The 23,496-nt window shown below is 40.8% G+C and overlaps 1 protein-coding gene across 2 annotated transcripts in view; it reads right to left on the bottom strand.

Moving 5' to 3' along the window:
- The window catches only part of TSC22D1 (TSC22 domain family member 1), a 92,936-nt gene extending 74,789 nt beyond the window's left edge, over positions 1–18,147 (bottom strand). Inside the window, exons 1-2 of one of the 2 annotated variants that reach the window (XM_027649343.1) lie at positions 17,705–18,147; positions 14,194–17,060 (exon numbers count right to left, since the gene is read on the bottom strand). In XM_027649343.1, coding sequence (XP_027505144.1) covers positions 14,194–17,027 — 2,834 coding nt within the window. In that variant the 5' untranslated portion in view covers positions 17,028–17,060; positions 17,705–18,147. Of the gene's footprint in view, positions 1–14,193; positions 17,070–17,704 lie in introns of those variants that run through there. The other variant, XM_027649340.1, reaches the window with a different exon arrangement.
- Positions 18,148–23,496: the final 5,349 nt, after the last annotated feature.

Below are 23,496 nucleotides of genomic sequence, written 5' to 3'. Positions count from 1 at the left end.
AGATGCTCTTGGTTCCCCTGAATTACCTAGAATTCATCCTGAAAGCTGAAGCCAAAAGTATCTTCATTTTCCATGTGTTTCTATAATTCTGTGTCGTTTCCTACATAACAATACATACACTACATATTTTTTTCTCTAGGCCTCCACAGACAAAATCATTTTTAATATTAGTCAAGGCAATTTTACCCATGGTCTCTTGTTCCCAAATTATTTGAGGGCACATAAGGTCTAAACTATAAATCTAGCTTAGATCAGGATGTAAAAGTGAATATGTTATCACAGCTTTAAGGCTCCTTGTGAGTCATGGTCTCAATCACAAGTCTGATGTAGGTTTATCATTCAGCTTTAGAGATTTATTTCTTGGTTTAGGTATTACTTGGTAATTTCATTTTGAATTCCTTCTAATCCCTGTAGATTATCTTTTGTCATTTAAAAAAAAATAAAACACCACAACTGAATTTTGAGATCTTGCAGGACAGGCTCCAGTGTCACAGCAGGCCTTAACTCATTAGCTTTTTGTTTTCTAAGACTCAAATTTAAGTACCTTCTTAATTTACAAGATGGTCTGGGCTTACATCTGTCTACACCAAAAACAAATTAGACTTTTGGCACATTTGGCAAGAGATCTGGAACTCTTAAACACATTAATTCACCACAGTAATAGTGGGTAAGTGTGAAAAATCCTTAGGAAGGCAAATATGACCAGGGTAAGACACTCCATTGTACTTGGAGAATGTATCTGTGACGTAGGAGAAAAGGAAAGCCATTGACCCTGACACTGGCTCCACCTCCTACTAACACCAAATGTTAGGAGGGAGCAAAACTAGTCTGCAAGGACAATAGAAAGGGCTTATGGTTCAGTAAGGATTGACTCTCTAGGAAAAGAAAGAAGGAAAAATAATACAAATGGAGGTCTTCCCACAGTCTGACAAGAGGAATTAGCAGTGCACCAACTTTAGTTAATCGCTCATACCATTCTTTTTCTTAATCCCTTTTATTGCTTCTGCTCTTAAGACTCACCAAGAGAGAGCCTCATTTTCCCAAGTATTTATCATTCATCAGAAATGGTTCTCAAGCAAAGAGCAGCAAATGCTGAGAGAGATGCGTGCTGAACCAAACTGGACAACTGAAAAAGCACAGGATGCAATGCTGAAGCAGAAGAACTAAGACACCATTCCACACTTAGAAACAGGATGCATTAGTTCACGCAGTGTTACATTCATTTTGCCAACATTATCAGGAAAGGAAGAGAACAAATTTCTGAAGCCTGTACTTAACGTATGTAAGCAGAGCAATACAGTGATGATACAATACAAACACTTCACACCAAGAAAAGAACATACACTAGGAAATCTTAAAATGCAATTTGCACACACATAAAACATGCTAACCTGGTAATCTACTATTAGCATCCAACAATTCAGTCTATTGCTTATAAATCTGGACAGTCCTGGCCTCAACAGTTAAGCATCAATTAAAACAGTCACTTCCAAGGATATATGGCATCCCTACAACACTTGGCCATACTAGTCAGACTCCACAAAACCCACTCTAGCAGGCCAAATGCTTCTCTACTAGTCACTTCTTCCTATGGAAGTGGGCCTCTGGCCATGAATCATTAAGAGAGAGTAAACTCTTCCACCACTTCCCAAGAAACTACATTGAAGGAAACAGAGACGCATATATCTGTAGTCACCTTTCTTGTAGGCAGAGGTTCAGAAGGTTCTTGTAGGTAAAGGTTTGGAATCTCTATTGCAAAGTGCTCCAAAATGTAAACCTCTGTTCAGGATTTTCAAGTTCTCCACTTCATAGGGCTCTTATAGAGCTTCCTCTTCAGCAGCTCTTTCTATTACTATTATCAATTACTTGATTAGATGAATTAACTCGATCTTCCTTCAAGAAAACAAAGTTGCCAAGTCAACAGCAGCCATGTTGGCATTTTAAGTGTTCATTGCCATGTTTCTAACACAACTTGTATTCAGTTTTAATTTTCAGAAGAGCCAGAACTGAATAGTCCTAATTTTAATGTATCTTATCTGTCCAATCTTAATTCAACCCACCACATCAATACTCAGAGAGAGAAAAACTACTTATTTCACACAAACAATATTGCAAACCATTTCTTACTAGTTTGAGATTAAAAACAACCTTTGTTTGTCACTTAAGAACAATCTCACAGAAACTAGTCACATTCACTGACAGGCACTATAATTAAATAATATTTAAACATGGTTGGATCTTTTTTCATGAAGAAAAAAGCCTATTTTTACTGGCAATCATTTTTGGTACATTTCTCTTGTGGTCACTTTGGGCAGATGAGACTACCACAAGTAGCTTCAACTCTTATTTCTGAAACAAAATGCAGATCTTTCCAGCAACCTCATGATTTCTGAAGGGGCTTTGGTTTTTAAATCTTGTCTCTTCATTAGAAGCAGACAACATAAATCAATGGTGGAAAACATGCAACTGATGAGCAAAAATAAAAAACCCCTAGTGTTTACCCATCATGCTTGAAGGATTCTGCACAGGAACAGATTCTGTACCAGAACAAACCATTTTAATAACTTACATCTTAGGTTAGAGCATATAATTTAGGATATAGCACACTACAGAATCTATTTGTTTCATATCATGTGGTTTTTCATATTACAGTTACATTTTTTAAGAATGGTGTCCAAGAAAGTTTTTAGTAGAAAAGGCATTAAGAAATTCTAGCATATAATTTATAAAAGCTCTACATACACATATTCCAATTTACTACAGACAACCAAAACTTACCCTTGACCATTTCTGAACACAGACCTCAGAGTGCCAAGTTGCCTGTGCCAATTTGTGCACAGCTACATGGCAATACCAGTCGATGAATGCAATCTGTGTGACTCCAATGACTACAGCCACAAAAGCATGGGAAGATTTTGTAACTTCCCTGACTAGGCTACAGACCTAATCCAGTAGGCATCAACTTTCTTCTTAAGTCACAGATAGCAGGTCTATTACTATCACAAAGTACTTCTGTTCCAGAGCTATCTGACAGCAACTTTGAGAAAGTATTTCTAAAGAGTACCTGTAAATTCACTAAATCATAGGATTTTTAAAGCCAAACTAGAAGGATGGGTGTTTGGCATTTAGGATAACTGTATGGACCTGACACTGATCTGACCTGATCTTCCATCTAACACATCATGACAGCTCCATCATTTAACAAAAAGATATCCCAATATTTTGGGGTTTGAGGTTTTTCCTTGTTGTTCTTGCAATATAAAAATAAATAGAACATTTTAGATATTCATAAAATTTACATGTTCCTGAAACATTAAGAATGGTTCAGTCTATCACATTCAGAGGTTGGAACAGGAAAAAACATTTTTAAAATAAAATTTAAAAAAAGTTTCCTTAAATGTCTCCCCAATTAAAAAGTATTAAGAGGGAAGATCACATGCTTAACCACTTAAATATTAGTAAATATCAATACAGTCCTATATTTGAAAATACCTATGAATACTTCATACAATTTCAATGTCCTTTATAAAATTCTTTGCAGAACTGTTTGTGATGCTTTCAGACAAAACACTTATCTCACAAACTCAAAGGAACTAAAAAAACACGTGCTAAATATTTTAAGTATTTGGACAGTAAACACACATGTTAAAGATTACGAGAGATTGGATTCTGATGGTCAGACAAATGCAAAAAGTGAAGATAACCACAAATGAGTGCTATAATATGTTAGTATTTCTTTCTCCCCTTCCACAGATCACACTACTCTCTAGAAGTTGGAGGTGCTTTCATGCAAATCATTATCTTCCATTGACATGTTAATTTCCAATGAAATAACAAGACTGCTCAATTATTTCACCAGGCTCCAACACCAAGCAGCACTGAGAATCCAGATGCCCCAAGGGCAGCCAGTGTGACCCCACAAAGAGGCTGACCCAAGCTCTCATGGTGACACGGTGACTCAATTTTCCATGCAGTGGTATTCCAGAGATGATGTAGTTCACTATTAGCAGCGTACATCTCTACAGGAACACACAGATCACTATATGGAATTGGTGCTCTGTTTTTCCATAAACTACTAAAAACATTTATGATTTTGCCTGCTTTAAAGCATCAATGTCTTAAAATCAGTTCAGACGTTACCTGAACATCAGACACCAAGTCCTTCAGGACCATCTCTTCTCCTCGTTATAAAGCAGTCAGCAAAGCAGAGCACCAATACACAATTAAGTGTTTCAGCTACTATCCCAAAAATAAGAGGCTGTATTGCCAACAACTGCATATGTTTGACTGACACATGGACAGTATTTCAAAAATTAAAGTCCCTTTTCTCACTGAAAAAGAGAAAGAAAACCAAAACAAGCATCATGAACATTTCAGAGCTTCCCTCCCTCCTCCCTCTCCAATCAAATACAGGCTCAGAAACTCCTCTTTTTCACAAGCAATTACAGAACTGGAAATAGTCTCATACACTTGGAAAGAAAGAAAATAACATGGAGGCACACGCACATCCTACACCAATCCCTGAGCATTTATGAGTAATTTGACATTTCACCCAATTTGGGACATTAGGACTACTAAAGAAACACTTGGCAGTGCAATATGCTGATCCATTCTTAACATAATAACCTCATTCAACAGATTAAAGAGGTACATTTATACCTTGAATTCATTTGAGTGCAACACTAAATTACTTAACAAGTACTTAAAGCACATAGTCATTAACTCATGGTTTCTTTTATTTTATTTTCACTTGGTCTTATTTTGTAAGACTGCAAAAAATGAAGCTGTAGGAGCAGCAATTGCTCATTTTCTCACCAGGAGGTTTGTTTAGGGTTGTTTTATAAAAAAAACTTTATATGTTCTTATATGTATATATACAGATAAACAGCATTAAGGATTTTAGACCAAAGGATTTAAAAAAAATTAATCAACATGTTTAGTAGACATTTCAAGTTAAGGTCAAGCCAAGATTTTTCACTGAACAGATTATAACATAAACCATAATGCTAAATATGAACTATTACTACAAAATCTATCCTTGTCAGATTTTGAAGATGCTCAGAGTCCGAGAATCCTCTACTGCAAGTGGCATCAAGGGACAATGACAATTAATACCACACACATGGTGACACGCACAGACACACACGACAACCATGAAACATCCCAAGTCGTTCTGCTTCCCCTACACAGCAGGCATTGCAGCACGAACCCTCATGAAATCCTAAAGGGAAAAAATAGCATTCCACGTCTGTCAGACTCAATCTGGAAGTACGAATTAAAATGCTGTTTATAGTCCACAGACAGACATCCTCAGAAAAATATGGAATCTTTCATATGGTACAAAAACACATTATGATACTTCAACACGCATACATCCAGTAAAATTACCAAGCTGAAAATAATATTCCAGGAAATCTACAGCAGTCTTTTACATTTTTTTTTTCCTTTGCTTATCCCAGCTCAGTGGCAATATATGCCAAACAAGTCACTCATTATTCAGACTCCGCCTGAGTTTTTGCTTGTTTTTCTTTAAAGAGAGAAGTATTTCAAAACTGCAGCCACAACAGACAGCAAAGCGATCATACATGAGTTACTGGGTTAATTTTTAGTCACAATCTTCCTTAAAAGCTACAAAAGCACTAAATATATAGAAACACAAATTTAGTATGGTTACATTCTGAATTTTTTTATTTCCACAGTTTCTTGTATGTAAGTTATGACTGCCAGTCATCATCTCTGTCATCTATACACAACTGTGACGGAATTAGGTGAAATGAAGGCCAGAGGAAGCTCAAAAGCCATTTAAGTTTTCTCTTGTGTTGACAGGGATTTCATCCCTCTACATTGCACAGAGTTCAAAGTTACTGGAAAAACATTCAGAGTTATTTCTATAACTTACATTTGTCTACAACAATTTAAAGGAAAATACCACTTCTAAACCAAGCACAAGCAAGTCTCAATAGATACTAAATTCAGAAACTTAACACTTATGCAATTAAAAGGACTGCTGACTAGATATGTAAGCACCAAAGAAGATTATCACTCAGTTACCAATAACTAGGCCTCTTATTGACCCGCAAGACAGCAGACTACCATATAAAAGACCAACAATGTCTGCAAAAAGATAGTGTATCTTACACTTGATTTGCACCTTCAGATGCTACCAGAAGAAATGAAACAAGTGTAACACCGGGGATACAGAAACAAGCACATAATTTCAGCACGCAGTCCTGTTACTGTTACTTGTGTAACTCATCGTTAAGAACCACACTGCAGTACAGTAGTGAAAAAACCAACATCCTATTATTAAATGCATTAGGACACTAAGACTATTGTTGAATGTGGATCCACATTTTCAGCAGCTTTCAACACTGTCCCTAATACTTAGCATAGTACTTAGACACTGTTGCTTAAACAGCTGCTGGAGAAGTTCAAATCTCAATTAATTACATACCAAAAAATCAGAGCCCCGAAAACTTCCTGATGCTAATTAAAACAACCAAACACACACAACCATAACAAAAAAAAAAAAAAAAAAGACCTACAAACAGAAGGCTGGAAAAATACTTAAGTCACACAGGACCTCAGTCAATTTGGCTGGCCAATTCGTTTAACACACTTAAGCAGAAGGTTATAAAACACTCTACAACCAACTTTTAGTTGCTATCCAATCTATACCTTACTAGAAATACTGCCTACATTTTTAAGCCTGTGGTCCCATTCATCTAGTAGTAAGTTCATCAAGTGTAAACTTAGAGAAGATCCTCTGCTGCCTGTTTTAGCCATTTATAAAATGGCACTTCTCCACTGTACTCAGAAGAATCAGTTATTCAAAAGTATGTAAAGAGATGATCAAGATACCCCTTAAGTTTAATTAAAACAAATACAAAGCTGTCTTCAGAAAGTTTCCTTGAGGCAAAAACCAAGAATCAGTGGTACCTGCATTTGTTGCTCTTCAAGGACTACAGTAAGCTTCAAAAGTGTGTTAAATTTCTAAACCACAACAATAACCAAAACCTCCAACTACTTTATTTCCTACTCTGTTCTTCTAATGTACTTGCAAAATTCTGTACTCATTTCAGTTTGTACAACACCTACAACCCCCAGCAAGGAAGGCTAATTATAAAGAGTAGTTTGTTTAGGTGTCCATTCTCTGTTGAACAAAGGAAAGCTACTTTTACTGTTCTGGACCATCCCCAACTCTGTACTGCAAGAAGAAACAGAAACTGGGACAAGAACTTCAAGCCTGAATGCCTACAGTTCTTAAATATATGTTGCAATTGTCAAAGGTACTGAATATATGAAGCCTCACCAACACCTCAAAATAGTATCATATAACATTAAATGCAAAGGACAAACAATTAACAAAATCCACATAACACAGAGTGAAGTAGGAAAAAAAAAATCATGAGTTATTTCTGGCACACAATAATGCCCAAATAATTTAAAGGAACTAATTGCTTGCTCAAAGAAAAATGGTGAACAACTTTACTGTAACTTTTTTACTCTACCAAAACACGTGTTAAGGATCTTACTTTGCAAGTGTAAAACATTTCATAAAATTGAACAAGTTCCCATTATTAAAGCATAATGTTCTGCTTGAACCACGATGAGTATCAGTCTTCACCTCTGCACAGCACCCAAGTCAGAAGTCCTCATTTAGCACTGGCAAGTCATTTAGTCCATAAGGTAACCAACAATGATAAAATACCTAAACTATCCCCGGCTCCACCATTGGCATGTATGGGGTCATTACAATCCCTGACTGCCAAGCATTTATAACCTCTAAATCTCTCTCTTGGGAAAACTGATCTCCAGCTTCAGTGGAAGATGGAGAATTTGCATACAACTGCAACCACAAACCAAATCCTGCTTCCAACACTGACAATGCACAACAGGCATTTGGAGGTTTGTACAAAATGAGCTGATAAGGATTTTTACACCACTGACTGTAGCACAATTACTATCTTTGTTAGCAAATTCCAAAGGCAGAACAAGAGTTAAAGTGTTCCCAGATATTAAAGCCAGAAGGATGATCAGGTGCTCCAATTTGATACCATAATTATGCTGCACTTCAATCATGCAATTCCTAATTCTGAATGCTTTAAAACAGGCTTACATAAATAAAGTGGTATCTCCAGTCACTCAGGAGCTCTTTCCATCTTAGCTTTAGGCTATGGTTTCCTGTACAACCATGCTGAGAATAAACTAGTTTGTTATTTACGGTGATCTTTACCATGACATAATTTACTGAATAATCTTACCCTTAGTCCCTCTTAACATGGTGTCGAAGAATGTTTTTGCTTAATAGCACTGTCTTTGGTGCTCTAAGTGCACTAAATGAAAGGTATAGGCCCACTTTTAGAAGTTTTCAATCATTTGTTGAAGTGTAATATCTATTACATACAGTACATTTTAGTCTCATAAATTAATCAAGAGAACAGCAAAAGAACCAGTGCATTTAATCAATGAGAACAAAGACACACTATTCTTTTCTAGTCATTTTTATGTTTCACCTACATCAAACTGCAAGCCCATATCACAAATTATTCCCCGAAAGGTCATATTGAGAATACACTTGCTATTATCAGTGATATTCATGTTTGTATAGCTTCTTGTTTAAAATCATATACTAGTAATACTACTGTTTACAATTTGATCTACTTCAAGCTGTTAGAGATAGGTCTGAAAAGGTTTATTTACTTTATTACCCTCTGTAAACTGAACAAGTTATAGGGGGTCTTTATGCTTAAGCAAGGTATGTTAACATATTGGGGTTTGCTATGTTGGGTTGGGGGTTTTTTGGATGGGTGGTGGTGTTTGGTTTTTTATTATTTTCCCCTCCTATTCTCCTGTCTTTGCCAGCTTACCACAAACAGTTATAGTCATAACTCTGTTGTGCATTATTTAGATCACAGTAACTACTGAAGACTCAAACATTTCACTACCAATCCATTTGTCAGTGTTTTTAATTCTAATTTCCAGATTAGCCTGTGAAGAATGCAAATCCTGAGACAGCAACAAAGATTGCTTTTCAACATTAAATATTTTAAAACCTTGTTTGTTTGACATATGCATATATAGATGACTTATTACTTATGCACTGCTCCAAAGAGTAGCCAAAACTGTAGTGCTAAGGAACGTTTTCTGGAAATTAGGTTATCAGTTGGAGAGATAAGGCAGATGCTGAGAAATTATCTTAAGTGCTAAATTACTGCTTTTACAACCCTCTGGTATCTTTTGGCCCTTCCTGTCTTGAAAGACAACTCAATGCCAAGCACTGTAGCAGTCCTAAGTTCAAAGGATATCCTGGCATGCAGAATATGCATCTATAAAAGACATCAGGAAAAGGTCCATCAAAACAGGTATTACCACATACAGATGGTCAGCAGACACACAAGGTGCAGACCCTAAATTCCTTATTGTTCTTTACTCAGAGCAGAGAGCTAACAAAGTCAATTCCACCAACAGTAGGTATTTTATTTAATCAGATGAAATGAGAAACTGGACTTGTCAGCATGACAACAGCAAGCACATTTTCTTCACCAAAGTGCTCTTTTTTTACTCATTTGACTTGCCATTACTGAGGTTAACAATTTTCTTAAGTTCCATAAAAGCTACATTGAAGATATGAACAGACTTTTTTAACAGTCAATCTCCTAGAATTCAAATCATGCAGTTTTCAAAATGGTGACAAGACTATGAAGCAAGTTTAAAATCTGCAAAACAGAAAATAACACTGCCCCTAGGATGCAACTAAAAAAAAATACCACCATAAATCTATGCTAATCCACCCTAAATCCTTTGTCATAAAGTATCTTTTCCCTTTCTCAAACACAGAGCAGCAAAACTTTCAGTAAATGAAAAAGCCCATATAAACTCTAAAACTGCTTACAAAATCAAAATAAGTATGCAAAAGTTACCACATCAAAAATATAACTGAAATTTCCAGTTCTATTTTAATATGTTCATTCACCGCTACTTATTAAAATCTTCAAAAAGTATTCAATTATATCTGTAAAAATCTCACTTGTACCTGATCAGCCTTCCCACTACATAGTTGCATACATGATGAAAATTAATCCAGTTTCCTGACTTTACTCTTGGTTTACAATCTAGGACTAGTTGTTGCTACCAGAGATTCTCAAAGGCTGTTCACAGGTCATTCAGTTCTCACGTTCAACTTTAATCTTCCAGCCTCTCCACAGACTTGGTAACAAGCCAAAACATATGTCCCACACAGAAAACATTTCTAAAGGGATCTTTTAATAAAAATTTCTCTTAAAAAATTACAAGATAAATAAATTACAAGATAATAAAGAATACTTTTTATGTGTTTAGCATGGCCTTTTCCTCCTTTCTCTTTTGCTTCGCTGTTGGATGAAATGAAAAAACAGTTGAACACAACTTGCACCAGCCTAAAGAATGCAAACAACTCTACAGGAAATGCCATCAAGGACAGGGAGGCAGTTATTAGTTCTCTTATCCTTCATTCACAAAATCTGCTTTTTAGTAATGACAAACAACATTTCAGATTAAGTTATTTTTAAATTCACTTACAGCAGCCTTTATAAATGCTGTAAAATAAACTGACCTTTTACGTTTCACTTTATAGATAATTTAAGAATAATATGTCTGTACAAAATCTTACTGCAAGCATCTATAGCATAGTAAAGCATAGAGCATTGTCTACAAAGACATAAAACTTATTTTGAAACACTAAGTATAAATACATAAAAAAATTCATTGTGATATAAACATGCATTTTTCATGCTTAAGTTTCAAAAGCATAAAAATAAAAGAAATCCTCTTCTACACTTCTAGAGATGAAATACTAAGCTCAAAAGACTGTGTCTAAAATTGACAGGATTTAATAACTAAACTGAATAAATCAAGGTAACTGCTGCGAATCCAAGAAATTACAAGAATCACACACTGAGGCCATATCATGCTACAAGCTAAGAAAAAAAAATATATATTTAACAACCAAAAACCTGGCCTTCATTTTTGTAGACTGAAGAATTAAAAGAGATGACGAATCTACCAACATCCAAACACCTATGGCATACCCAACAGGTCGAAGAAAGACTAATCAGAAGAATTACCAGTGTTTGGTGGGGTTTTGGGTTTCTTGCTTGGTGGTTTGTTCTGGTTTTGTTTCTCTTTAAATACAGAAAATACAGAGTATTATTTGTATCCTCTCTTTAATAAATAAAGTTTCCAAATTAATTTTCCACATAGCATTCTGCCAAGCAGTTCATTTTAGTATCTCTTTTTTCTGATCTTCACTATGATTTGAAATAAAAGTCATTCACACTGGGGAAATAAAAGGTTATGGTTCTCAAAGCAGATACACTCCACACTGTCTATATTTAAAAGGCCATGCCCTGATAACAAACATAGAAAGAGATGCAAATGGTGTTCTAAAAACTGAACAGACTAAAGACTTAAAGATACTGGTGCGTCCTTAAACGCAATTATATACAGGTTTAAGAAAAGCTGGGAGTTAATCTATACAAGGCATTACAGGGGTCAGATGTTTTTTCAAAGGCACACTAAATGGAATTTTACAGCTTCTTTGCTGGTCCAATTATGTCATCACTCACTTCTTTCTTCTACCTTTTCCCTTGCCAGGTTTAGAATCACTTGGGATGTATTGATAGAAATCTTCAGTGATGGATGTTTGTGCGCAGGTGAGACAGAGAGAAATTGGGATTTTAAACACAAGTATTTACAATATGTCTGTTTCTTAAATGTTTATGTAGTTTTAAAGCACATTACCATTTACCTCCTGTAAAAGAGAGTATAATCCAACAAGCCAGAAAAAAAAAACCCCTCTAATTAGAGATATCTGATGGCCAAAGAAGCAAAATAACGTATCTTGCACTACCTTTAGTTAGCAACGAAACCTAAGCTGCAGATCAAAATTCCAGTTGAGATGACAATGTAAGTACCTTGTCCTGAGATCCCCTGGAAGCGGAAACAGAGGTAATCTCACTATGTTTTTAAGGCTACATACAGATAGGCAGGGAGAAGTGCTGCTGTAAATTGTCTGACAGTCCACAAAAGTGACCTGGCCACTACTGTAATGCAAAAAAAACACAATTATTTTTGGTCTCCATTTAACAGAGTCATATCCTGCTCTGTGTAAAGAATCTAAATGATTTTCCAACTGCAGCTAAACAAAAGTGTAGTGTACCTGGAGATGACAGATTGAACAAAGAGGTAATGTGCATGGGAGAAGAAAGGATATGATCTTTGGCTAGCCAAATAACAGAGGAAGAAGGTATTTCTGGCTATTGTTACCCTGAGGGATTTAAACATTCTGGAAAAACTACCAATCATGACAAACTGCTAACATATGCTCTTAAAATCAGGGTACAGACACATGCTAGCTGTCATTTTCCAAAATGCTGAGTATCAATGTGCTTATGAATCCCTTACTCAGCTGGGATCCCCCTGAAAGCTAAGGGGGCTTTTTAACTTGGTAAAAAAATACTAAAACAAACACCACACAACAACAAAACCAAATCACACCACCAAAGACAAGTGGGACCCATGAACAAATGGATTAGAGTCTTGGTTTAGAAAGTTCAAATGAAAGAAAACCAAAACACATTTCTGAGAAAACTAACTGCTAGCAGCACAATGGTGATACTGTCGGCTTTAACACCTCAGTCTGTCTTCTACCACCTTCAAGTACTTATTGACTAAAAAAAACATAATCAGAATGAAACTGTTGGAACTTGTCTCCTAGCACTCCTGGAAGACAAGCTGCTACTCATTATAGTTCTCTGGTATCTTAGATAGACGTGATGAAAGTCACTAAGGCAGTCAACACCTCATGATCAACATAATCAGAGACTGCTGATAGAGTTGGGATCTTCAATATTAGGAAAATAATCCAGCCTTCCTCAGCAACCTATTTTATTATTTTTTCTATTTTTTTAAAATAAAGTTTGGCCAATGACAATACTCCTAAATTATGGCTCCAAGAAGACATTTAAGAAGTACTTCACCTCCCATTGCTAAGGCATTTTTCCCACCTTGTGTTTAGTGTCTTATTTTGTCTCCTTACTGGAGGCGTGGTTTTTCTAATATTCTTTTCTGTTCTCCCACACATTCCGAAGGCTGCTTATTTATCTTAAAAGTTACTTCTCCCCTTATTGTAGTTTCTTACATAAGAAGTTCTTTGGGAGAAGCACCAGTCTTCCTGTCCACTTGCAAACCCATATCGTAAGAGGTCCTCAATACATTGAGGAATTTCCACACATAATTAATATCAAAAAATCACACTTCAAAACTGATCTTTGGATTCCTTCAGCCTGCACACAAAATAGCCTTTCACAACTGATACAACTTCTCTGCACACACTGTCAAAGAAGTTAGACTATTCACATGTATATACTATTAAGACCAGCCAGTGGTCATTTACTTGAAAATGTGAAGGTGGGAGAACACCCATAGTTTGAATAGGTGAGGGTGGGAGAAAGAAAGTAGTTTTCATACTCTGACTGCACAGAATTGGTGCACCAGATTCAAAGGCTCACCATCCCTCTGCAGGCCTGAGCAGCTCTCACCAGGGATTAATGCTTTGAAGCAAAACCATCAAGACCAAAAGTGGCCTAAGTTCAATTTAAAGAGCCACAACAGTGTTGCTGAACTTCCTTTTCCCCACCATACTCATTTGCCTAAAGCATCTCCTGGCTGTCAAAGAGAAGGCTTTACTTACACCACAGACTCACAACTGGTTCAACCTTTGTAAAGTCAATACTTAAAATAGAGAAGCTAAGACAGGATGGACTCTAGGCTTGTGGAAAGAAAAAAAATCTACCTAAGAATAAATATTATTTCAGTATAATAAAAAAATCTAAACTATAATCACCACTATCATACCCATATTCCACAGTCTTGCCCTGTACAGTGGGAATATACACATTGTCACAGACTGTTAAACACCATTTACCCACGCAGTAATTTCAAAGCATAATCAATACAACCCACCCCCTCAAAAGAAAAACTAGTTCTTTAATATAATACCTGCATATGCTGGGACCTGAGAAACAATATTTCTAATTAGACAGAAACATCACTCTGCTTCATTTCACCAAATGGCTGTAACAAGACCTCCAGGTTACTGCAAATCAAACTATCAGACAGTCCATATTTTAATAAAGTTACAGGCAGTCTTACCTCTCATCCTCACCATCTACGAGAGGCGTTGTCAACGGCAGCACCTTCAGTGGAAAGAGCGATGCAGAAGATGGCATGTTGCTGCTACCCCCATCCGAAACAGCTGATGCTCCAACACCACTCTCGACATTGGCAGCTTGAGGTAAACCCACCAATGAAGGTTCTGTAGGGCGTCTGCCATCTTCAATTTGGCTTACAATGGACTGAGCTAGTGATTGTGCAGGGAACTGGGTAGAGCTTAGTGGCATTTGCTGTGGCATACTCTGTGCCACTGGCATACCTATACTTGTTGATATCAAGGGAGGCTGATTAACACTTTGAGCCAAACTGCCATTCTGCACAGCCGAAGCCTGTGCTATATTCTGTGGCTGTCCCAAACCTACAGAAGCAGAAGGTATGCCAGGAGGCACAGCTGAACCAGCTTGACTTGCTGCAGGAACAGTACTAGCTGAGGGTATAGGGCTAACCGCAGACAGCTGCTGGCCAGCCATCCCTTGGACTACAGATTCCACTCCTTGTGCCTGCGGCTGTACAGGTAACAAGGTATTTTGCTGAGCAATGACCATTTGCTGAGGAAGGCCTGAAGCACTAGCCTGTAATCCCTGCTGCATTATTCCTGTCTGCACAGGCTGCACTACTTGGGAAGATGGAGGAGCAGCAGTTGACGGCATAACTGGAGGTGGAATTTGGTTTGCAGCAGAGGGTGGTTGCACCACAGCAGCTACGCTTCCCTGCTGCCCAACATTCAGCATTTGACCACTGGCAGCTACACCTGGTATTGCTGCTGGAGCATGAGCAACAGGCTGAGCTGGGGCAGCGGCTGGATGTGCTTGGACTGAAGGCTGCATGCCCTGTGCCTGGGCAACAGGAACTGGCTGCCCAGCTCCTACTGCTGTAGAACTTGGCTGCATGGCAGGAGCTGGAGTCTGAAGGATCTGTTGATGTTGCATGTAGTCCGGCATAGCCCCCGTGACAGAGTTTTGGTTCACCGGCTTAACGTGACCTGCGGCCATCTGCGTAGGAACCGGCTGTTGCTGCTGCTGCTGTTGCTGTTGTCCGTACTGCAACTGCTGCTGCTGCACCACTGGCAAAGTCTGCACAGGCTGCGCTGGCTGTGAGTATGGCAGCTGCTGTTGAGCCATACTCTGAATGGCAGGTTGCTGGTGGCCCAGGGATGGGGATACACCTAGTATATTAACCGGGGCTGGCTGAACCCCACTAACAGTGGTTAGACTGGCCTGTGCAGGGGGTTGGACCCCTGGCTTCTGCTGTGGATAGTTTACTTCTTGAGAATGCAGCTGGACTTGTGCAAGCTGTGATTGAGAAACACTCTGTGGTATACTAGATGCTGGAATTGCTGGAGGAGCAGCACTGCTAAAATCCATCTGCTGTGGACCCACACCTTGAAACGCTTGCTGCTGTACCACAGTAGGTGCTCCCATTTCTCCACTTCCCACACTTTCTGTATAGTGACTCAGTGTGCTTACATTGCTGCTAACAGAACTCCCACTGGTGCTCTCCCTTTCAGAAGTCACTTCAAGCGGGTTTTGTTTTATCGTCTCCACTGCTTTGTTTACTGGTACTCCTTCTGAAACTGCAACAGTATTTTCTTTATCATAGAATTCAGTGCATGTCCATCTACCTTTTTTGAAAGGTTCAGAACTAGAATCTAATTTTACAACCCTAAACCTTGAGGTGCCAGATGCAGCCGGCTGTGGGCTTGATCCCACTGCCATTCCTGCCGTTGGATTAGTAACATTGTTAATGACACTAGAGGAAGCACTCGTACCATTGCCAACACCACTCAAGATATTCACATTAGCATTGCTGCTTGTTCCAGACAAAGCATTTACATTACCAGTACTCGTGATGTTGCTTAAATTTATAGTACCAAGCACATTGCTTGCCACAGTAGAACTACCACCACCCATATTATTTAAGGTACTAGTTCCAGTAGCAGGACTTACACCTAAATTGCCAGGAGTACTTGTAGTGCGTATATTAGACACAGCAGATGCCGGGGAACCAGTGGATGATGCAGCAGAAACTGGTGCAGTTGATATAACATTGTCAGAGCTTCCAGTTGTTGATAGTTTTCTAAATGATGGACTGGGCGGTGGTCCTCCAGAAATAGGGGCACTACCTACGCCAGGATGTGATGGATGATGGTGTCCATGATGGTGGTGGTGAAGATGGTGGTGATGATGAACGTGGTGGGGGTGAACACTTCCATTGATCACAACACTCTGCTGTGGGTGATGAGGAAGAGGAGCATGCTGCTGAGGAAGATGAGGCTGATTTGGAGAAACAGCCCCAGGAGTCTCTGCCTCTTGGAAGTTATTTAGAGTCTCTTCAGAGGAGCTCCTTTCAGGTTCTCCCAAGTCAGTGGCCCTGGATAAAGACACATCCAAGATCTCTGAAGACGAAAGGTCTTCAGTGTGAGACTCATCCAGATCATCATAGCTTTCTGTATCCTCAGCTATGCTGTTATTAGAGCTCATACTAGCTGATATTTGAGCAGGGGTCACACTGGTAATTTGGAAGCCACTTTTCTTTTTCATCTGAGCTCCAGTCTGTGCAAGAGGCTGTGGTTGGAGCTGAGACTGCGAGAGGAGGTTCAGGCTTTGTGGAGGAGGGGGTATCGGCTGTGGACCCGAGGATGAAGCTGCTGCAGGAGATGGAGGCGGTGGCTGGACCAGCAAAGGCGGCTGATAATCCTCGGCAGAGAGGGCAGCGCTCCCAACGCCAGTACCTGGTGCAGTGGGAGCAGTAACGCAGCTGCTGCCGCTGCTACTGCTGCTGCCCCTTCTAGGAAACATCGCCGGGTGCGCCATCTTCCTAGCACTAATGTCTGCGGCTGAGTCAGGCTGGTGCATTGTATCGGGTGTATTTTAAGAGTGCAATCCCCCGGTATGGAAAGAGACAGACACACACACAGATACACACACACACAGTTAGCTTTCCGCTTAAGGCAGGGCAGAGAGACACCACCACGCACAACCACCCCCCCCCCCGGCTCCCGCAGCGCACGGGCTGAGGCGGCTCGGCACCGCCAACCACCACCCCCCTCCCCTCCTCCTCCTCCCTTCCGAGACAGGGAGGGGGCGAGCACCGGTCCTCCGCCGCCTCTGAATGTGACACTTTCTATCCTCCGCCATTCACTTTCTTTCTTCCTACCCGCCCCCCCTTCCTTTGATTTCCACCACCACCTCCCTCCTCGGCCGCCCCCTACTCCCCCTCCCCCCCATACACACTCTTCCCCAGCCCCCCGACTCGCCTCTCCCGGGGAGCAGCCACCCGGCCACCCAAGGGCGAGCCCCTTCCTCCTCGCCGCGGAGGCTCCGCCGGGCGCCGCGGCTCGCCGGCAGCACCGCCCTCCTTGCCTCCCTCCCTCCCCGGCTCGGCGGGGCGAGGGCAGCCGGCAGGCCCTCAGGGTAGCCCGGCGAGGCGGCCGGCGCCCCTCGCCATCACCGCTGCTAAGTAGGAGGAGGAGGAAGGCGCGGATACGTACAGGACTGGCGCACAGCAGGGCGGCAGCGGCAGGCTGAGCCGGGCAGGGACATCCCCGTCAGTGGCAGCCATGGAGCTGAATCATTTTGGGCATTAGACAGATGGAATAAGGACGGAAGAAAAGCAGCAGCAACCCGACAAGAGAGTCCATGAAAAGGAAGGAGGGAGGGAGGGAGGAAGGGGGAGCCAGCCAGGCAGCCTCTCTCTCTCCTCCCTCTGTGTCTGGCTGTCTCTGGAGGAGGCTCCGCTCCGCACGCTCTTCCTTCCCCCTCCGCCGCCTCCTCCCCCTTTATAACAGGCGGCACCCACTGGTCCTCCGCAGAACCGCGCCTGGAATTTATCCTCCTCCTGCCGCGTGCGCGTCCGCCCCGTCCTTTCTTCCCTCGGGGTCTACTCCCAGCTTCCCCGCCGCCGCGGGTCTCTCCCTCGCCGTGCCGGCCCCGTCTCCTCACGGAGCGCTGGAGGAGGCGCCGCGGGGGGGGAGGAGGGGAGAGCTCGCCAAAGGGGAGGGCGGGCGAGAGACAACGTAAGATGGCGGCGGCCGCCGCGCACGCGCGCCGCGCCAGCAGACATAAAGCCCGTCTGGCCGGGGCCGGCGGAAATGGGGTTCGGCTCGCGTGGCGGAAATGGGCGAGCGGCGCCGAACGCGGGCAGGGAGGGGGTGCCCCGGCTGGGGAAGGGGCGAGGCTGCGGCCCTGGCCATGGCGGGCAGCCGCCACCTAAGGCTGCCTCGTGTCCTTTCCCCCCCCAGGTGCCTCCTCTCTGCCTGCAGCATGACTGTGCCTCACATGACCTGCCGCCGCTTCCCTCCCCCTCTCCTTAGCTCCGCTGCAGATTTATTCAAGTTACTCAGCCCCCTTCTCCTTCCTCCCCTCCCTCGGTCCAGAATATTCCTGCCCGCTCCTTCCCCCCGCGCACGGGGAGGAAAGTGGAGTGTGCGTGCACCTCCCTTGCTCGGGGCGGCCCTCCCCTTTGTGCCTCGGGCGGCTCGCTCCGTGCCCTCTCTCCATCCAGCCTGGCGGGGGTCTCCGCCGGTGACTCCCCTCACGCTCCGAAATGGCCGCCGCCCACCCCGCAGTCGCTCTCGGCACCGCCGGTGCTGGGGAGAGCGATGCCCGGAGGCGGCCGGGTCAGGTGGAATCATTCATCTGCATCCACAAGCGGCGTGTCTACGTGTGTCGGTGTGTGTCTGTGTGTGTGTGTGTGCGTGTGTGTGCAGGAGCTTCTGATGAAAGCTCGAGAGGAACCACTCCGAAGCACTGATCCAAAAAAAAAGTGCTGTTCAAAAGTATTTTTAAGTTGCTAAATGGGATTGAGGTGAAATCAGCCGACCTTCCCTCGATGTCTCAGTGTAGGCATCCTCAGAGTCAGGCAGCGAAACCTGGCACACCTGCCATTGTGGGGCTGCTCTCATCCCATCCCAAATGCAGTTTCTCCTCTCTGTAAAGCAACAACCATCTGATCTCTGGAGACACTCGATGCACATATATCTGCCAGGAGATTTTCCTTTGCATCCTTATGCCTGTTGGCTTGCAGAGATACCTGGCAGATATCTCATGGCCACACAAGCCTGATGGATCTGCACCATCAGCATCGCTATGCCTCTCCCATCAGTGGAACCCTCTCTTATCAGCAGAACTCTCTCCAGGTGTGCTTTCAGAGCACGATAGCTTGTGTGTCCCGAGTTCTTACAGAGAGGGGGACAGATTTGCACCCTCTCCCCTGTTGCTCCAGCAGCCTGGTAGTAGGGTATGCATTGTACCTGGAGAGCAGCTCCTTTTCCCACCTCCTGGCAACACGGCCTTGTCTCCAAACAGAGGCAGCCATAAGCTGATGGAGATGTCTTAAATCACTGCTTTGAAACTACCCTAGGTTGCATGGAGTGCTAAAGTGTTTGCAGGACTCGATGGGCTCTGGCTAATGTTGTAATCTGACTATGAAGCCTGCTGATTAGGACAGTCAACAGGGCACAGGGCTTGGCTTTTGCTGCAGTGAATGTTTAAGCACATAAGGAAGAGTAGTAGAACTTTAACAAGAAAAAAGTTGTGAGAATCCAAGGTATTATATCATATAGCTGAGTCATTAGAGAGTTCTTGTGGGAGATGTAAATGTTAGTTCCTTCAGGCAGAGAGGAGATTTGAATCTCCCATGTTTAGTGTGTGGCGTTTAATCACTGAGGAACTAAAAAGCTGCTTTTCTTGCTCCATTTTGTGAAAAGGGCGAGGATTCAAGGTCACACACACAGTGGGAGCTTTTGCTGCCTGTTACTGAATTTCACCCTACCATCTTGCCTCTCCCTCCTAACCTGGCTTATCTAGCTCTCAGTTGGTGGGGGGATAGGGGTGGCTTTTGAGAAAACCCTGCCTTTTGCAGCCCAATTCCTTTTATCTGGAATGCAGACTTTCAGCTCAACTCTCCAGGTACCTGAAAGGTAGACTTGCAACCCTGGCTTCTTCCCATGGCTGTACTACCTTTGACAGACACTACAGAGCAATTGACACAAAATTAAATAAGATTCTGCCTTTTCTGAGAGCCAGATAATGTTATTTTTTTAAAACTGATAATCAGATAGAAGACCATATTTTAAGATAATACTGCCTGAATGTGAGCTCCCTCCAGCTCTTTGTGTAACTCTCATAGATTTCAGGACAGCATCACAAAGGTGCCCACAGTCTGTCTGTATCTTGGTGCACTACTGAAGTCTTAGATTGTCTTCAATGAGATACTCACATGTGTAAACATTTTTGAGATAAGAGCTTGATATTGCAAGCCAACTTCCATTATAAATTCTTCTTCTATCTGCTTATAACTTTCCCAGAACAATTTCCTTGAGGAATTAAGTCTTCTATGATGAGCTGCAGCTCAAAGATGATTTTTTGAATGTTTGAACAGAGTCCAACTGCTTTTAAAACACATAGGCTATGAATACATATTAGTTGCTTTCTAGCCTTAAAAATTTGTGCAAAAGCAAGTCAAAAAGGATTGAGCTGCAAAGTTCGAATGCACCTAATCGACATCAGCAAGCCTGAAAAAAAATTAAAATAGTAGTATTGTTATTGCTGAATTGGTTGTTTTGCCCACACTAACTAACTTACGTTCATTTTAAACAGTTGGTAGTCTTTGGGGCTGCTTTTTAGTACAGTATATGAAACAGTTTCTTTCAATTGGGTGTATATAGTTTTCTTCTTGTACAAGAGAAACTGAAGAAAAAATGAAATTTAGATAAGTGTTATTTTTTTCTGCATGAAGTGGTCACTGCCTGGTTAACAATCCAAATGATGGTCTAGACTAGACATAGCACATCTGAAGTGGTATGTTTGAAATTAATTTTAATGCTGTAAATATGAACATTTCCCTGTTACACCCTTTGTCTTTGTTTATCTGTTTTCTTCAGGTATACACTTACTTCTCATGCTTTCATTTTTTGTAAACCTCAGTCTAAGCATGCAAATGGGATTCTCAGATTAGTTATTTTAATTTTTTTCATACTCATTAAGATTTATGAAATTAAAATTAAACCACTGAAATTTATAATTTTTATGGATTGTGTTTTTTAGTTGTTCAAAGTGGGGAAAGAAATCTCATCATATACCTGATTTACAAAACACCAAATATTTAAAAATTCAGCCACCACACAACTGACCACAGGTGGACAGTAAGTAAAATTACCCAATAATTTTTCCAAACAGGTCCACCTGCTATTTTTTAATTAACCATATTGATCAGCTAGCTGGAACCAGAGGTTCTTGTGTCATCACTGGGTGGATTCAGCACCTTGCTGACCATGGTCACTGCTCATGACTACAGGGCAGACAGTCCTGCAATCCCATCATTACCTGGGCTGGAGACGGTAGACTGCTGCAGTGTTGCCAGGATAGAGGAATCCCTTTGGATTGCATCTCCTGAATACATGCTTCCCAAATGAGCAAGCACAGATGAGATTGATGCAGTCCTTGCTACCAGGCAGGGAGAGTGAATATCTGAAATAACACTTATTTCAGCTTCAAAATCTTATGATTCAGGCTAGTGCAAGAGAACAAGATCTTCACAGTGTAAATATTTAGAGATCTGTCTTCCATATATGTAATATTTCTTCAGACAGGAAACAACAAGCCTTGTTACTACCACAGATTCTCCAAGGATACCAAAAAAGCAGTATTTTAATATTTTCTTTGTTTGGCTCCTTTACTATTTTACACAGTTGTATGCATTCATATATGCAATAGTTTATGTCTTTGTACAGAGAAATTTTAAAGCCAACAAACAGGAATACTATGGGGTTTTTACTCAAGACAGTCAGAATTATGACAAATCGGTCTGATGTGTGCTTTAAATCCTATGTGACTGCTTCATAAATAATTTTTTTAAACTTTAATGAAAAGAAATTTTTTCTTAAAAAGCTACCATTGTTGGTTTAGACAGAAGGCTTTTCTATGTTCATTAATATTGCTGACTGTAGTCCCTAAGTTGATTTGCAAAGATGTATGCAGATTTTTCTTCTTTCTTAGAGAAGTACTCATAAGAAAATTCTCACCTTTCAGCTCTGAAAATGTGGTAATTCTGCTTCTGCATTTTCTTAGAAAGTTCAAGCCAAGTCTTGATCTTCCTTTCTTGTTTTGTTTTTAGTTGGCTGGTTGGTTGAGTTGATTGAGTTTACTTATTCCAAAACGCCTACTGAGACATTTTTCATGCTGTATTTTAATTCTTATTAAATAATGTTGAACGTTTGGAAAAGGAAATTTTCTCACAAGTTTTTATAAAATAAATGCTTGTAGAAGTCAACAAACCTAGCAATCTTTTGAAAATATAAGCTCTCTTTAGACTAGTCATGTCTACTGCAATGCCAATATACTCAAAATCCTATCTTTCTAGATCATCTGGAAAAGTTGCTTTAAAATATTCATTTTACCTGCACTTGGGGATTGTGGCCGAGTAGGTAGTCTTGTTTTTAATGGAGATTGCATTCAAATTCCATTTTTATGAAAGACTTCTAGAAGCTTTATCATCATGTTAAATTTTATAGACTATAAGTGCATAGACTATGTGCAGGACTATATAAACTATATTGCAGAGCGAGGGTTAAAAGTAAACCCTTCACCAGCCCATGACTAATGAGTTAACAGTGAAAAGACCACCGTGATTTTATCGCAGTTATCATCTTACTCTCCTTTACTTCTCCATTTTCACTTGCGTTTGCAGTCAACTGATGAACTTGCATCTTACAGAAGCATCAAGTTCTGGAAAGTATTTCTCGGATACCTCTACCTACAACTGTAATGAATACAGCACCATTGTAGTGTGATATCATTTTATATAATTGTTTGTAGAGTACTGGTCTTAGATTGTGAACTATTTAATCTTTGATTAGTCAGCCAAATGGTGTATATATAATTATCCTGAAGATTAAATAAAATAGATGATCAAGTCAATGGAAAATGGTGCAGCAGTTAACTAGACCCTCCCTTTTTTTCCCCTCTGAAAAACCAATGAGCAAAGTAGCAAGTCAACAATTTTTTAGATTAGTTTTAGTTTTTATGATTTAAACATTTGCATAAGACTGTTTAATAAAGTTGGAGATGTGAGCTCTTAGTTTGTAGTTCTCAGTCGCAAAGACTGTGTGGAATTATTTTCTTTTGACTGATCCTAACTGTAACAGAGGAAAGCATTTAGGAAAATGCTTTGTTTAAGAACATGCTTTGTGTTCCCTGACTACACTGGGAATTCTGCGATGTCTAAAAATTCTGCAATCTATGTGTGATTTTCTTAAATGATCGGGGTGAATGTATCTGTTGT

Source organism: Corapipo altera, unplaced genomic scaffold, assembly GCF_003945725.1.
Source record: "Corapipo altera isolate COAL_440 unplaced genomic scaffold, ASM394572v1 0, whole genome shotgun sequence".
Lineage (NCBI taxonomy): Eukaryota > Metazoa > Chordata > Aves > Passeriformes > Pipridae > Corapipo > Corapipo altera.
The sequence above is the reverse complement of the archived record's forward strand: the minus strand, read 5'-3'. Positions and strand labels throughout refer to the sequence as shown.